The sequence below is a fragment of the Branchiostoma lanceolatum genome, chromosome 4, assembly GCF_035083965.1.
Source record: "Branchiostoma lanceolatum isolate klBraLanc5 chromosome 4, klBraLanc5.hap2, whole genome shotgun sequence".
In the NCBI taxonomy this organism is placed as follows: domain Eukaryota; kingdom Metazoa; phylum Chordata; class Leptocardii; order Amphioxiformes; family Branchiostomatidae; genus Branchiostoma; species Branchiostoma lanceolatum.
The window spans coordinates 17724001-17741327 of NC_089725.1; the positions used below are offsets into that span (position 1 = coordinate 17724001).

General features: G+C 41.3%; 1 protein-coding gene across 5 annotated transcripts in view; it reads left to right on the forward strand.

Annotated features, from left to right (window-relative positions):
* Positions 1–3380: 3380 nt before the first annotated feature.
* LOC136433016 (cilia- and flagella-associated protein 54-like) overlaps positions 3381–17327 on the forward strand; it is a 36355-nt gene continuing 22408 nt past the window's right edge. For 2 of the 5 annotated variants that reach the window (XM_066424761.1, XM_066424765.1), the window contains exons 1-29: positions 3381–3598; positions 3941–4046; positions 4468–4611; positions 5103–5274; positions 5650–5708; positions 6098–6241; positions 6476–6589; positions 6907–7008; positions 7608–7622; positions 8173–8374; positions 8691–8801; positions 8991–9103; positions 9473–9623; positions 10395–10477; positions 10652–10786; positions 11190–11343; positions 11740–11841; positions 11969–12210; positions 12340–12523; positions 12831–13042; positions 13375–13551; positions 13732–13824; positions 14239–14427; positions 14692–14834; positions 15033–15180; positions 15386–15541; positions 15886–16008; positions 16523–16625; positions 16981–17166. In XM_066424761.1, coding sequence (XP_066280858.1) covers positions 3420–3598; positions 3941–4046; positions 4468–4611; positions 5103–5274; positions 5650–5708; positions 6098–6241; positions 6476–6589; positions 6907–7008; positions 7608–7622; positions 8173–8374; positions 8691–8801; positions 8991–9103; positions 9473–9623; positions 10395–10477; positions 10652–10786; positions 11190–11343; positions 11740–11841; positions 11969–12210; positions 12340–12523; positions 12831–13042; positions 13375–13551; positions 13732–13824; positions 14239–14427; positions 14692–14834; positions 15033–15180; positions 15386–15541; positions 15886–16008; positions 16523–16625; positions 16981–17166 — 4042 coding nt within the window. In that variant the 5' untranslated portion in view covers positions 3381–3419. The remainder of the gene's footprint in view (positions 3599–3940; positions 4047–4467; positions 4612–5102; positions 5275–5649; positions 5709–6097; positions 6242–6475; positions 6590–6906; positions 7009–7607; positions 7623–8172; positions 8375–8690; positions 8802–8990; positions 9104–9472; positions 9624–10394; positions 10478–10651; positions 10787–11189; positions 11344–11739; positions 11842–11968; positions 12211–12339; positions 12524–12830; positions 13043–13374; positions 13552–13731; positions 13825–14238; positions 14428–14691; positions 14835–15032; positions 15181–15385; positions 15542–15885; positions 16009–16522; positions 16626–16980; positions 17167–17327) is intronic. The other 3 variants (XM_066424763.1, XM_066424766.1, XM_066424764.1) reach the window with 2 other exon arrangements.

The following is a 17327-nucleotide window of genomic DNA, read 5'->3' on the forward strand; positions in this document are numbered from 1 at the left end:
GCATCATTTCTTGAACGCATGGCTCTCCATACAGTTGTCATATGTGTCTATTAATTTTACAAAAGTTAACTTACGAAATGACGCCCAATAAATGATCACGTATGAAATTTCATACGTCGCCCACAAAATCCGCACACATGAAATTTTATACGCGTCAGAGCATCATTTCTTGAACGTATGGCACTCCATACAGTTGTCATATGCGTCTATTAATTTTACAAAAGTTAACTTACGAAATGACGCCCAATAAATGATCACGTATGAAATTTCATACGACGCCCACAAAATCCGTACACATGAAATTTTATACGCGTCAGAGCATCATTTCTTGAACGCATGGCTCTCCATACAGTTGTCATATGTGTCTATTAATTTTACAAAAGTTAACTTACGAAATGACGCCCAATAAATGATCACGTATGAAATTTCATACGTCGCCCACAAAATCCGCACACATGAAATTTTATACGCGTCATAGTATCATTTCTTGAACGTATGGCACTCCATACAGTTGTCATATGCGTCTATTAATTTTACAAAAGTTAACTTACGAAATGACGCCCAATAAATGATCACGTATGAAATTTCATACGTCGCCCACAGAATCCGTACACATGAAATTTTATACGCGTCATAGCATCATTTCTTGAACGTATGGCACTCCATACAGTTGTCATATGCGTATATTGATTTTACAAAAGTTAACTTACAAAATGACGTCCAGTAAATGATCACGTATGAAATTTCATACGTCGCCCACAGCTGAACCGACATATACTAGAAGTAGAACTTTGCAACGCCAATGATTTGGAAAAAAAAAAAAAAATGATTTGGTACGCAACGGCAGTTGTCGGCCCGCCGAGCGAACGTACCAAATGTTCCCGGCCGCGTAACAAACTGCCCACCGAACAGACGTACAAAATGTACGCCGAGCGAACGTACCAAATGTTCCCGCGGCCGCGTAACAAACTGCCCACCGAACAGACGTACATAATGTACGCCGAGCGAACGTACCAAATTTTCGCGGTCCGCCGAGCGAACGTACCAAATTTTCCCGGCTGCGTAACAAACTGTTCACCGAATAGACGTACATAATGTACGCCGAGCGAACGTACCAAATTTTTCCCGGCCGCGTAACAAACTGCCCACCAAACCGCCCACCGAGGAGGCGTACGAAATTTTGCCAGCCGCCCACTGCGCCGCCAGGATTTGGTACGCAACGGCAGTTTCATACGCGTATGAATTTTATCCGCGTATGAAACCGACGTATGAAACGCCGATTTTTGACCCTGAGTGCTACCTGATTGCAGAGATGAACTGAGGTTGTCTACTGTTTACCTTAGTGACTTGTACACTGCAGGAAAGTGGAGAGTACCAAGTATGCAATAAAAATATGAGAAGTGGGTTGTTTTGTTATCTTTCCAACTGAAACATTTTATCAATGATCTATCCCCCTCTTTTCCTTCCTGAAGTTGTAATAGTCGCCAAAAAGAATAAGCCCCTTTTTTCTTCTTGAATTTTTGATAGGTATTTGAGTCTTGTCACCTACTCAGCTAAGAGGCTAAGAAAACTTCAATTATTAAAGAGTATTCTGGCTCATGATAACAGACAAGTATATACATTTAATGTTACGCCCTTTCAACCACTCGAGAGAGCGCTACTTGGACATTAGTTCCAGTATGATATTATCAAATTAGTTCAATAGACACATCAGTAGGAAGGCATATTTGAATGGTCCGACAAGTGAATGATCTTCCGTGATATCCCGTGATTTATAAAAAATCCTATCATGGAATGCAGAATTTATTAAATTTCCTCATCAATCATGCAAAATAGCTCCTTATTTCCATAATCAGTATCTTGATATGTCAATCATCACTTTACCTTCTCCCTGCTGCCTTACTAATGAATAGGGAATTGGGTGCCAAACAGCTACTTCAGTAAGCTATCAACCTTTCAAAAGTCATGACCATATGTTAACCCCTTCTTGAATTCTTCTCCTTCAAATTCTCAAACAACATCGGTCCCAGCAGTTCCACAAATGAGCTGATATGGGGTACAAACCTACACCACTTCCACAGGAGTCCAAGAGCTATATACTTACATGTACTTACTCATCCTCTTTGTCCTTGGAGAGACATGATATGGCCATGACTTTTCCTGGCAATCAGATGTCTATCAAAGCTTTGTGACTTCTGCGAACCCATACCTTCACCGACTGATGTTAACCTTTTTGAGTGGCATATCATAAATGTTTTCCATGTATTATGCAAATAAGGACCTCATTTGCATGAATTATGTCAGTTGATTATCTTCTCTACCCAAATAACTAAAGTTGGTCAAAGGAAGAAAGTCTTATCTTTTTTTATTGGTTTTTCAAAGAGCTTCATGCTTTAGCTCCTATATCAAAACAATCGGAGTTATTGTCCCCTTTTACATCAACCTTGTCTTGAGTTGTCTAATTCGCTTTCTATTGGACTATCTAAAAATTTGTCTTCTCCTTATTTGCATATCAATTCATAGTTCGTGGTTATAAACCTGCTGTTCAACTGATCTTGCTCACAGTCACTGACGAAAAGTAGTGGATGCTACTTAAACGTCTGACCGTTTCCAAAATCATATCCAGTTCTTTGAGTAATTGCTTTTTGGCGCACATTTACTTATCTTCCAAATGCTGCAAAAATGAAATCATCATCATTTACCACTATGGAATTATAGTATTTTACCATTAATTATGCAAATTATGTAACGTTATTCCTTTGCCCAAAATCTAATGACTTCGAGGTCATTTCCTAGTCTCCAAGCAGACCTTAGTACGGGTTGGCAAAGACCGTATCCAACAGGCAGAAGGAGTTTTTATAGCCAACCCAAGTCCAACTTGGGTTGGCTATGAGACTTGGGTTGGCTATAAAATCTCCTTCTGCCTGTTGGATACGGTCTTTGCCAACCCGTAGGTCTGCTTGGAGACTAGTCATTTCCCACCAACCAAGTATGAAGACAAGTCATCCAGGCATTCTCGAGTTATCGGCGTTTATAATCACAGAAGGACACACACACACGAACGCTTTGCAAAACATAACCTCGGCGGAGGTAACAATGCAATATAATTAGTTAAAAATACACCATTAAGCTCGCCCCGGAAGCTTCGCCAAAAATAGGCAACGTAAACTCCCTCAAAGATCAACTGATAATCTTTGTTTAAAGTTAATTGTGCAAGGTCAATTTCCTGCCTGACGGGTGGACAAAGGGACAAATCCTACGATGGACAGCGAAGAGTCAATAAAAGGTCGTAAAGTGTTTCCCATGGGATGCATGCGAATCACGTCACCGAATCCGGAGCTTTGTATATGTGTTGATGCACCGAATCGCGTGCTATATTTACTTCCGTGCCCTTCGCAACCAGTTCGTTTACGGAAAAAATGGCGGCCGCAGTGCGATCTGCTGGGGCAAGTCTCCCGGCGTCGTACTACGGCAGCATAGATGGGGCTAACCCCGTCATACAGAAGTTCGAACAAGAAGTGGAGTCCTTCGTGGCGTATATGAAGAAATGTGGCGCCCCAGGATACAAGAAAGCACAGAATGAGGCGTGCTCAAGAGGGTAGGTTTATCATCCCATCTATAGTTTTGTTGTGATATTACCAATAAGTAACCTGGCAGTGATCAGAACTTATACGTGTAGGTGTATATCCATGGGATTCACTTTTCATCACAAATAAGTACCTTGCATATGTATGCTTGCATTGCAAATTGCCATTTTGTTAGAAATTATGTGTAAGCCGAGGATGTTCCTGTCAATAAGACTTTGTTGCACTATTGACAGGATATTCGTGTGAATGATACCTCATGATTATGTGTATGTCATTGTATGGCTTGTCAAGAAATAAGCTAGATTTCAGATGATAATGCATGATCAACACATCTTTTCCATCTTATATTGCAGTTCCAACATATTATTTGATCTTTGGAACAAGTTTGAACCCAGGCTGCCCAAGAACTATTACTATGCTAAGATGCTGGAGATGGGAGACTTTCTGGTGCAAGTCAAGGTTCGAAAACTTAGATCTGGTCTGCTGTTGTATCTGTACATAGGAAACATTTGATATCTGCTACTACTGATGATTGTTATGACCACTGTTGGGAAGGAGCAAAATCCTTCATTTTCCCAACCCTTACCCACATGCAAAATATCATACGGATCCATCCACAGCTTCTCAAGTTACTGAGTATGCTGTTCACACACATGCACACACACGCAGGCACACACATACACATACGCACACAAACATAAACGGCACTGAAATCATAACCTCCTTTGCAAAGTAATTATACTGAGTTTATGGTAGGTAGCAGTACTTCATTGCCCCTATATGTCATTCATAACTGTTACAGCAATACAAAAATGAATGACACAATGTTGGTCATTGTGTTTATACTATCTAGCAATATGTGCAACTTGTCTAATTTCAGAAGTACCATCTGGCCCTGTGGCAGTGCTATGGGCGATACTTACAACGTTTTGGATCCAGATCAATAGAAGAGATCACTGATGTTAACACATTCAAGGAGGTGTATTTTCCTGATGGGCTTGAGACAGACACAGCAAGTTTCACGGTAAGTCGCTCATGATTTAATACGAACAAATATTTGTCTATGAAAATGTCATTCAACTCAGTTTGAATTATTACCAATTTACTTTACGTTTTTATATGGTAGCGTGCGTAGTCCAGTGGTTAGCGATCTTGACTCTGGAACTAGAAGCCCTGGTTCGATCCTGGCTGTGTCACTCACCTGACATGCACGCTACCGGAAAGGGTCTCAGTCCTTAGGATGGGACGTTAAGCCGTGGTTCACTGTTCATTGTGCTTGTCGAAAAGAGCTAGGGGAATTTCCCCCTTACAATGAACATGTAAATACTGTATATCGAGTCTGTCTTCTCTGTCACGACCAGTGGAAGATTAGTTCATCTGTTCACTGAGTTTATTTGAGCTAAACTGGTTCGAGATCACTTTCCTTTCCTTCCCTTTATATAACGACACCATCATAGCCTGAGAAGTCCCATGTTCACATCTGATCTGTACATCTTCTTTTGCTCCAATCTATAGTTCCAGGCCCTGCAAGGCCGCAGCATCTGCAGCTACCAGGTGGTGGTTGATGCAGACCCAAAGTTACAGAACACAGAGTCGGTGGACAGGTGTGGGCAGATCCTGGCATTTCTGCGCCTCATCATACAGGTGGTCCTACCCAGGGAACCACTGTGCTGGCTGGTCTACAATGGTACAGCAACATTATCTCTATATTACTGTTATCATACATCAGGTAGACCTTTCTATATGAGCAGTCAGTATACTGACAGGTAGTCGAGTTTCAGCCAAAGCCGGTTGGCATGTATTTAAAAAAAATGACAGTTAAGTTATACAAATCTATCACGTCTTTAAAATCCATCATAACAGCTCATGTTTATCAGTAACGTTACCAAATTGGTCACTTTTCACCTCAACAACTTCATTTGAATATTGGTCAGTGAGTTGGTCAATTCCTTGTCCATTGAGGTATACAGCACATTATAGACATTACAACCTTTTAATATTGGACAATATTGGATTGTTAGTTCTACTTCATTGATAATAATTTTTTTTTCATTCCATGCAGGCACAGTACATATCTATAGCATCTCAAGGCATCTCATGTCTCTCGGACACTCTACCAAGGTACTGTACTTCAGTCTGTAGTACCAAATAGCCTGGAAGAGTAAAATTTAATCTAATATTTGTAAAATGCACTCTGAATTCATCTGTAAGATATCAATGAGAGTTTGTAGCTGTGTTGATGACAATGCATGGTGTGATGAATTTGTATAAAAGGATACTGGCAAACGGAATAGAAACAAATAACACTTATTTGATGAATGTGAAAGAAGTAAATCAATTATTGGAATTTTGGATAGACTTAGAATTATCTACTACTGTGCATGTGTATGTACTTCATATTGACATTGCTATTGCTATTAGTATTAAATAGGTTGTCTTTGTTATTGATAACTACACTCCAATTATTTCTTGCAAAGGTAACACACTAGATCTATCCTCCCCCTCTACAGGTGCTGGAGTATCTCCTGTGGGCCAGCATCAGTATGGAGTCATCCATACCCCTCCTTGGAACATCCTACCTGACTTGGAGAACCACACTGTACAGTGCTGTGTGCCAGTGCTACTATGACTGCAAAGCTTCATACCATGCAGAGGTATAGATAGAATGATGTATTTGGTGTCAGATATAGTCTTTTTTGTAAGAAACCATCATTTCAGGAGACTGCTTCTTTTATATATATTTTTTGCATGTGTATATCAGGATTATGAAACAAGCTGTCTGTCACAGTTTTGTTTGTGTCGAAAAATGTTGATCTTGTATGCTTCTTATGGGTGGTTATAAGCCATCAGAGGATGAAAAGTCATCAGTGTGATTATTGTGCCTCCAGACATTTGCCCGCCGTGGCCTTGTGAAGATCAGTGAGTTGAGCCAGCTGGAGAGCATGAGCTCTGCCCCCCAGTCCGCAGCCACAGAGGCAGCCTTCAGACAGGCCACTGTGAAGGTGGGTTACTAACTGCCAGTCAGGTCTTGGAGATGTAAACCTACTTCTATAAGAGCAACATGAAGTGAATTCATGAACGAGACATTAAGTTCATAAGTTCTTTGGCATGAACCTTTAGCACACTGATGTAGCCACTTGGCTACCAATTCTCTATTGGTTACGAGGTTAGGCACCAGAGAGAAATTCAGCTTTATCTTTAGTTAACAGAAACATTTCATGTACATGTACATATAGCTTTCAAGCATGCTCTAAAATGCATTGCATCTTTTTACAAAAGGAAAAATTGTCAATGACCATATGGTTTATGTCTGTTTCAGATGGCAGCCATGATCTTCAAGCGAGCGGTGTTTGAGAGCAGGAGGAAGCCCAAAGGGTTGCTAAGACCAAAACAGCGGAGTAACCTTAAAGATGTCCAAAATGTAGGTCTTCTTTGTAAGATTACTTTAGTCTGAAGGGTAGGACTGATGATTTGAGATTTAGTTTTAATGGACTTGATACCAACATTTTGCAGAATATACTTCATCATATGATATTATGAAGTATATTCTGCAAAATGTCAATATTACAACCATCGAATGTATGGTCAAGTCTGATGACTTCATCTATGATTTCAAGTTAGGGTAGTTGTCCCTGACATCAGAGAGTTTTCTCTTTCTGCCTATTGTTGATTTTTATTGTTGCCGTGCCATTGTACCAGGTATTCTTATGATGGTTTACTGATAAGAATCAACCCCTTATTCATCTGTAGCTAGTAATCTCGGAACCATCAGTACAGGATGATTCACAGATCAATCCTCAAGTTGTAGAATACAAGACTCTTTCCTGATGCTTTCTTTTCACTAATACATGTGTTTATTTGAAATCTGATTATAACTTTGTAATATCTTGAAAAACTGTCATGATTATTATAAAGATGTTGTTCTTTTGTTATGTTTGTATTAGAATGATGTAGACTTTTCCTAGTCATCTCTCAATTCATGGCTTTAACTGTACTTTTCTCTTTCTACCTTGTGTGCAGAAAGGAATAGACCATGTAAGTCTACACTCTCTTTACAACAATTGTTCAATGGTTCACTTGGGATGTCTGATCAGCACTTAATATGCATGATTGTCTAACCCAATTCTGCATGTTGGGGCATTCACTAAGGTTGTGTTTCTGTTACTGTCTTGAATGTCAAGGTGATTTTGGGATGCATGGAGACTGATTTGGTCACTGGTTACTTTTAAAGATTTTGCAATGTTTCAGGGATTCAAAGGTTATTTCATACGTTCATATTGCTTGGTGGATAGGCATTCGTGAGTTTGCATTGATTGCATGTGTACAGTTGTTTTGTTTCTGTTTCTTTATTTTACCCTCACAATGTTAAGCCTGGTATCTCAACCTATTATAGCTCCCGAGTCACCTCTCCGCAAATTGCAAATTGGATAACAGGCTACACATTGTCCAAGGCTGAACATAAAGAGAATTCTAATCAGCTCTGACAATGGGAGGCTCTAACGTAGAAGCTAAATTCTTGCTGGGCATAGAAAGCAGTCTCAGCATTCATTCTGTCAAAGACAGTTGTGCTTGTTTCCTGTTGTAGCTGTCCTGGCCCAGGACTGCCACAGAGAGGCTGCTGGTGGACATGTTTGAGGGTTCCTCGGCTCAGTTCCTGGCCATCCTGGAGGCCCTGTCCGACAGCAACAGGAGAATCCTGCAGGGTGGTCCGTCTGCTGCTGACAATGAGGTGGAGATACAGGATGTCTATGCAGAGCTGTTCTTTGCTGGGCAGGAGATTATAGCAGGTAACAGCAGGAGTCACAATGCGCATTTAGTCCTATCTGGAGTTGTAAGTTACATTGCAAAAGTACCCCAATGCAAGGCACTGCAAGGTATAAAATCTGTTATAGATATATAAATGTGTAGTAATACAAAATGTTTACTGAGTCAATAGCTTCTTGTTCATGATGTGAATTAATTTTGTGATACCTTTATTTCAAACCATGTGAAACCATGTCCCCATGAGGTGACTGTATGATGACATTTCAAAGAAGGGATATTACAATAACCAGTACATTATTTTGTCACGAACATGTGCTTATCTAAACTCAACCATTGCAGGAGGTGGAGGGTCGAGTCACCACGGAGGGTCCAGTCACCATGGAAGTGCAGAGCACCAGGTTCTCGGTGGCCTGGTGCAGGAGAGACCCTTGGTCTCCTATGCCACTTTAGGTAAGGACAGTCTGGACTGCCTGGATGTCAAGAAAGTTATGTGTTTCTAGAGTTTAGAAAGAACATCTTAGAGTCATAGTTACCATCCAATGGACTTGATTGAGTCATCGTTATTTGTAAGAAATACAAAGTAGCTGTATGTAAGTGTCCATCATTGCAGCCTTACAGATTTGTGTTTGTGTCCTTCAGGTTCAGATGGTGTTGCCCTGAGTACCGTGGTGAAGTTTGTGAAGCTGGCGTACAGCTATGAGCACTGGGAAACATTTGACGCACTGGTGGACATCACACTGGACCATCTCCGAGTATGTACTTCTAAGTGTAATGTCAAACCTACTTTTAAGTGAATTTTTTGTGAGATGTAGAATGAAGTTTTACTTTTCTCATTCATTATAAGGATCATGTTCCAGTAGGATTACATTCTCTACCAATTCAGATTGAGATATGCAGTCAGTCGTTCATAGATGAGCAGAAAATGCCATCTGGTTGATGACTTTTCCTATGATGACTATCAATCAATGGATAAAACATTATGTGATTTTTGTTGATTTCACCTTTTATGATATGCAATCTTTGCATTGATTCTCACTGAATTATGGTTAGTAATGATAAGAAACGGTACTTACCGTTACTTAGTTTTATGAAATGTCTAAACCAATGCTTTCCGTCTACAGAAGCAGAATCTCCCACAGTACAAAGGTGATGAGCAGGCCCTGGAGCTGCTGCTGGCCATGGAGCCCTTCAGCAGTAACAGGAAACACAGGAGACAGGCTTCTCACATGGATGATGACAGTGACATTGATGGTGTGCCGCCATTAACACAAGGTGTGTTCAGTCAGTCATTTCACCATTTCACATACAGTCATGCATCTCAAAAGTCGTTTCAGGCTTTGTAAAAGGTAGCTTCTTGGCAGGTACTTCTTGGACATCCGGGTAGGACCTCTCCTTGGTACTGAACTGAGTATCACTAAGTATAACATGTCTGTGACAGGACCTTTCCTTGGTATTGAACTCAGTTTCTCTAACATATCTATTACAGGACCTCTCATTGGTACTGAACTCAGTATCACTAACTACAACATGTCTGTGACAGGACCTCCCCTTGGTACTGAACTGGGCATCACTAACTATTACATATCTATTACAGGACCTCTCCTTGGTACTGAACTCAGTTTCACTAACTATTACAAATCTATGACAGGACCTCTTGGTAGTGAACTGGGTATCACTTACTATTACATATCTGTTGGAGGACCTCTCCTTGGTACTGGACAATCACGAACTATTACATTTTGATGGCAGGACCCCTCATTGGCTCTGAAATAATCACTATTACATATCTGTGACAGGACCTCTCCTTGGTACTGAAGTGGATATCACTAACCATAACATATATGAAAGGACCTGGTACTGAATTGTCACCAAACATGTCTGTAACAGGACCTCCCCTTTTTACTGATATGTAAATAAGTTCTTAAAATTCATTGTAAGACATCTCTATTTGTGATATCTAATATAGGTTTTGGAAAGTCTCTACTTTTTGCCTTGTCATAACCATGTCATCTGTATTCCTGGCATATCCTTTTTATTCCTTAGGCTCCATCAGGTCCCTTGCATCCAGTGATGAGATAGTGTATCTTGCAGAAGTGCTGTACTCATACACTCTGACACCTTTCAATGTAAGAACTACCTCTTTTTCTTGACATTTTTTAGTAAAACATTGAAGGATACAACTTAAAATAGTTTCAGATAGAAGCTCTTGATGTATATTGATACGTGGTAAGAAAGTGATATGAATGTGACTATGGTCTACCCTTGTGATAAATGACAATCTTTTTTGTGTCTTCCTCCAGTCTAAGCAGGTAGATAAGGACATGGTGGTGGATGCAGTGTCCTTCCTGTGGACTCGCTGTAGAAACATCTTCCAGAAGGTCCAGACTGGCTCAGTGGACTCCAAGTTCCTCCTCAAGATTGATAATCCTGAAAAGGTTGGAAGTTTTCCAGTGCCTCTTACGCGCTATGAATGTCAGTTGTTATGATATGTGAACAGATAGTCTTAGAAAGTTACTATTATGTATTTTATGTTGTTTACATGTGTAAAAAACAAACTTTGAAATAGCTCAGGCATAACTTTCTCAACCAATGGACCTTGATATGATAGCTATTCACTGCTTGCATGGAGTAAGAATCTACTTTGAGTCTTATTCTATTCTGTTTACATATGTAAATAAAAAAATTGAAATAGCTCCGGCATAACTTTCTCAGCACGTGCACCTTGATATGATAGCTATTCACTGCTAACATGTAGTAAGATATCCCACATTCAAGCATGGTGTAAGAATCGACTTGGTTAAAAGAATAATGCTGATTTCTGCATGTTTCCCATGGCAGTGGGTCCATGTGCTGTCCATCATCCATGAGATGTTGAACTGGTGTGGCGTGGGTGTGGCGGACCCGTCCCTGACAGCCGAGGTGGCGCTCAGACTGGCTCTGCTGCTGGAGACAGCGACCGTCACGGACTGGAGTGCGCATAGGAAGGCAGCAGGTCAGTCTAATGACGTGGAGCTGTTTTCATATCTTGAGTTAACCTCTGTCGGATTATATAAATCTGCCACTTTGAAAAACGGCCAGGGTTTGAAAGATCCCTAGTGCAGCACCCCCTGGTATGCACAGTTTAGATATACATGAGTGCATGATATTGGGGGATGTTGGGTTGGAGATCTGTTTGGACGTATCTTTTCAGTGTGGCGGAATTATGTACCCTGGTGGAATTATGTTAGTAGATGTTAAATCTATGACACATAAGTGACTTTATCAAAATAACTGCATGTTATGAACCTGTGCAATTAATGTAGAGACAATGTCACATTTCCTTATAAATGTTGACCCATATAATTTCTGAAGCTTCTTAGGCACGACAAACACACTGTTACTCTTTCAGTGAGAGAGAAGGCTGCCTCCCATACCACTAAGCACAAGGATTTACCCCAGGATGACAATGAAGAAAGGATCATCTTGGTGACATCTCAGACCCACAAAACAGGTTGGTTATTACATTTGCTATCTTCGACTACATGTACCTGTGTACAGTTTTGTGGATTGAAATACATACTTACATGTACCACCAAGCCATATATATATACGCTCAGACAGTTGTGTGCCATCTGTAGACTCTCTGGGCATTGTTGAGGACGCATCCAAGGTCTCTGCCAGTCCTGGTCGACCTGACACCGAGGCCTTCACCCAGAGCAGAGCCAGCCTGTACACCACCTCCGTTCTCCACCAGCACCCCCGCCAGCAGCTGCTCATGGCCCAGGACGTGCTGGACAGGGCCATCCAGGGGGTCTCACATGCCAGGACTGTCATGGCTCTGCCCGACGGACATTCTATCGCTGACATCAGCTGGGAACAGGTCAGAAACCGTCATCATTTGAAAAGATTGGATCTGTCTTTACTACTTTCACTCTGCCCTGCTTTTATTTACTTCAGCTGTTGATCAGAATTTCCCTAGATTTGACAAGTATTTTTAAATGTGCTGCAGAAATTATCTGGAGTCCATGGACTTCCTGATACTGGAGATGACAGTGTGGATGAGACAGCTGAGGAGGAGAAAGAGAAAAGTCTCCCCAAGGCCATCGCTCTGAAGAACCAAGTCATGGACCTGCACCTGGAACTCATCTTTGTGGCACACAGGGTGGGGCTGAAGTTAGCGGCTCTTGGCCCAGGTAGGCATAGCGAGATAACTTACAGACAGATCTATTTAACTTTCAATCTTCTCAGCCAATTGAAATCTAATGGTGATTCAAGCTGTCATATGTAGTGCTGTTGCTAGGGATTGTTAAAACATCTAGTGACATAAGACATTACAACATTGTACCTATATAATGTAACAGTCTTTTTATAAATTCAGTGAGTAAGATTTATGACCGACAGCCTTTTGAATGCCCATGTTGAACTTCTGGCAGTATTCTATCACACCATCTACTTCATATGTATAGCTTTTCACATGTTCTTTTTTTGTGTTACCTCCAGACCCAGCTACACTGATACCGCCCAAGTTCCAACGGCCATGCACAGGCCAGGATGTCAGGAGTTCCTACGCACCAGTACCCAAGGATCTTGAGCAAGACCTTCTCAAGGCCTGTAACAAGAGCCTCTTGTCTAAGGCCTTGCTGTATGTGCAGAAGGCTCTGTTCCTTCACAACAGAGGAGGGTCCAAAAAGGAGCAGTACCGGCTATTAGAGGTATGGAATGAAATTTTGATGAGCTGGAAGGGGCTAAAATGTTTGCAAATTGATGTGAAAATTTTTCAGCACCAGGGACAGTCCATAAGCTGTAAAAGTCCTCAGAACACATTCTATATAGTTGAAAGGGTCTCAAATGTTTGCGTTTGCATTTTTTATCATCACTGGTCGTCATTTACAAGAATTTTGTTTTTTCGAATGTAGTGATTGACGTTGATCAAAAATTTTGAAGGTAAAGTTTTAGGCTTATGAGCTGTTGCAATTTGTCTACAGATAAACCTGCTGTAATTTGTCTTTCTGCAATCCTTAACAATACTGTGTTCATCTTCCAGGATGCTCAGGCTGCCGTCATAAAATGTCAACAAGAAGAGTGTAGGCTGTACACCCAGAATGCCCTTGGTCAGAGGAGTGCTAAAAAGGAGAGCAGCGTCCCTCCCCCTCCCATCCTCCTGTCCAGGACTGACACCACCATGATCTTCAGACCAGCAGAGTTCCATTCTACAAAACCGGTGAGGCAACAACTTCTTTTATAAAGATGATTACTGTAAATTATAATGTGTGTGTGACACTTTGATTCTAATATCATTTTCTGTTGGATTTTACAAGCCTTGACTGTATCTTGCTCAGGTTCTAAATGAGTCTATACTGCAAATATTCACTCATGCCTCATGTGTTCTTGTGTGTTACAGGTTGCTTGGTACAGGCTGTTTGGTTGCAGGTCTAGCGGCAGTAACGTCAGGGTCAGGCTGAATGACTACTTCCTGGTCGGGTCTGGAGAAGAGGTAATAACATCAAAATCCCTCTCTGAGTGTAATTATGACATGATAAATCTGTATGTGTATTTATTTATGTCATACCTGGGCCGCGAAAATGTTTGATACTGGTGTTCCGGACCCTGTGATAATTTTCCGTATCAGATGGGGTTCTAAGCTGTATCACACGGGCTTCCATAGAATATTTAGGATGCATTTCGAGCGCGCCCGTTGCTTTGTTCGAAGACACAAAACTCCCTCAACTTTTCTCGGGTGGGTATGACATAAATGAAATACAACACTCACTATGTGCCTTTGTTATTATGTTTCATAGCCTTTAGTTAAATGGGGAAATATTAGGGGAAGTTGAGAGCACATTGTTAGTAAATATGCTGCAAACTGCTGACTTTGTTTATTGACTGTCTGCCTCTGCTCTACCTGCAGGTGCCAGCTCAGAACGGTGACTGTATCCTGACAGTGTCAGGCCTGGAGCCCAATGAGAGGTACATGTTTGCTGTGGCTGCCTTCTCCAAGGATGGCAAGCTGATTGGTGGATCCATCGGGGAACAGACCAAACCCATCCTGGCCTCTCATCCTCTGCCCATCCTCATGGCCTGGGCTCTGCTGGGACAGGTGGGTACAACATGTTTGAACAGTTTTGAAAGAAATGTGTGTATTTAAAGGTCCTGATAGTTTGATTGACATGCTCTAAGAAGGTTGAGAAATATGTCTTGTGATAATGTGAAGGATTATGTTTTACAACAGATGTGTCAAAATGTTTCTTTAAGACAACAACTGGAATTAATGGACCATATTTTGATGAATACAGTACATAAATAAATATATTTTATTATTATTTGTGTACATGTTCCTAAACAATATTTTGTCTCATTTCAGGTGTCCTATCAAGTTGAATGTTACCCAATTGCTAAGAAGGCCTGTGATGTTCTGTGGGATCACTTTGTGGCCCCAGCGCCTCCTCCTGAGACAAGCAAGTGGGAGATGGTGGCCAGGAAAGACTTCAAGCTGACTTTGAAGAGGTGAGTTTGGCATTTCCTTGATCTGTATTTTCAAAGGATTGCAGACCTTTCTTATAGGAACTATGGTGGTTGATGTGTATCTATATGGTAGAAAATGACAGAATGTCATGATACAACAGCAAACAATCCAGCAACGATCAATGGAGCAATTATTTACCTTTTCTTCATGAAGCACACCACTTCTGTACTCTATTGCAGACTCCACCCTGGAGTGGTGAGAGTGGCTTCCCCTGTGCTGCTCCGACACTTCCTGACCAGCATCTTCATCCACGTGGACATCAACTCTCGAGAAGGGAGACTGTTCTGTGACACACTGTGTGACAAAGGGCCACTTACCAGAGGACAGGTAAGGACAAACAGCAGTGTAGAGCGACATATTCAATTCTGTGAAATAACAGTATGTTTAACATTCATTTATTCACTAATGTGTGTTGAACACAAGTATTGCATCCTTTGCAATCATGGACAGGCATTCATCATGAATTGAATTCCATTCAATATCAGTAACCTAGAGTAATGTTGTAGGTGACAGGACTTTGTACTTTACACAGCTCTGCAGGCTGTACGAGTGTGAGCGGCTGCTGGTGGCCCTGGAGCTGGCGGGATATCTGAACGAGGCAGGTCTGGCTCTCCAGGCTGTGGTGCAGTGTTATGGGCTCCTCACCCCTCTGCTGTTCAACAAGATACCCTCCCAGCCAGTAGTACAGGTACGTTTGCAAAGCATGCCAACTTGTGAAAGTAGTTTGAATAATAAAATTCTTTTAACTACATTGTATGCTGTGAAAACTGCAGGAAGGTTACTTTGTCATCTTTAAGGCCTTAAAAGTCTAGATAGGCAGATATTTTGTCAAAATTTCTTTAACCTTCTTCCTGCTGCCTAACTCTGTATCCAATAGAGAATTGGGTGCCAAATGGCTACCTCAGTGTGCTAAAGGTCAAATGACATGCTTCATACAAATTTCTCTATTTTCAAAAGTTGTCAGATTTGGATGTGGACAATAACAGTACCTCTCATACTCATCTTGCATTTACCCCTGTACAATACCAACAGGTGCTGATGAGATGCCATGCTGTGTTACAAGAGATCCCAGCAGGCCTGAGACAGAGGAGACATGCTACCATCTCTGACAGCCTGCACCACATGACTGCCTGTATCACTTTCTACATGGGGAAGGTGAGATTTGCAGCTCAAACTAGATAAGGGATAAGAACCGTGAGATAGTTTGATTCAGCACCAAGGACAGAGACATATGTACAGCACAATTTCAAAAGTTCCAAAGCCCATATTTTTTGTAGAAAATGGTGTTGCTTAAAACATCACTCAAGTGGTTGACATTTCCATTCTAAGGGGGAAAAGTATGTAATGAAATTTTAAACAAATTCAGCACCAGAAATGATCTAATAGTGCGCATCTAGTAAGTAATTTAAGTGCCATACACAATCACATAGTTGCAACGTCACACAGCAACAAGGTGACCTTGATGAGAATGTCATTCAGCACCAAGGACAGCAACCTAGCTGTGTAGGCTAAGTGACTCCAGAAACAGCAATTAAGTTCATATGTGAAAGTCTTTCATCACCGTTGACAGCAATCCGTAGTGAATGTCAAATTTATTAATCCAAAAGACCACTCACACCTTATCACCATCCCCTGCTGTGTGTAACTGTAGTCTGTGTCTTATGTTTAGGTGTTGCGGATCTGGCAGGAGAGAAAGCTGGCCAGTAACCTGACTGATGCAGGCAAGAAGATCCTAGCTGCTGATGCTCTAGCAGAGAAGGACGGGCCTGCAGGTCAGATAACCTTCTCATCAGCTCTTGCCATGTTGTGCATGACAGGGGAGCAGAACTCTTGTTTTTATATCTGGTGTCCAGTAATGTTCCAAGTTGTGTTGTTCAAAATGTGCAGACATCGTGCTCTTTTAACATTAGAGTACAGTAGCATAGTTTGGTGTTTGGGCTCTGGATCTCTCAGAGACTTGCCATATCTATACAGACGTGGAATGTTGTTTTCAGAGCCATGATACAAGGTGTGCAGCTATAGTCAATACCTTTAGATGTATTTGATTTAGATCATTTTTTCACATGAATCCACTCAACTTACAAACATTTAAGTTGTAATCCGTGTGTGATGATCCTACTGCAACAGGCAAAGCTGAACTGTCTGCCCTAGAGCTGCAGCCTGAGATCGTCAGCACAGCAAACACAATGCCAGAGTCCAGGAAAAGGCCTCCTGGGAAGAAGAGGGGTGCAGGGGAGGGCAAGGACCAGTCAGGAATCCAGAATGAGGAGCTGAAAGCCCTGGAGGCCCACATGCTCAGGCTAGCACGACAAGGTTAGTCAGGAAACACATGTTCTGTTCAACTTTTGATTAGATCATGTTACCAGTCTGTTTATTCAGTGGTGTTTTCTGTAAATTAATAACTTTTGGACAGCAAGAATGTATTACATATTTTGTTGTGTGCATTGATGGTATGTTCCAGAGATGATGATTAG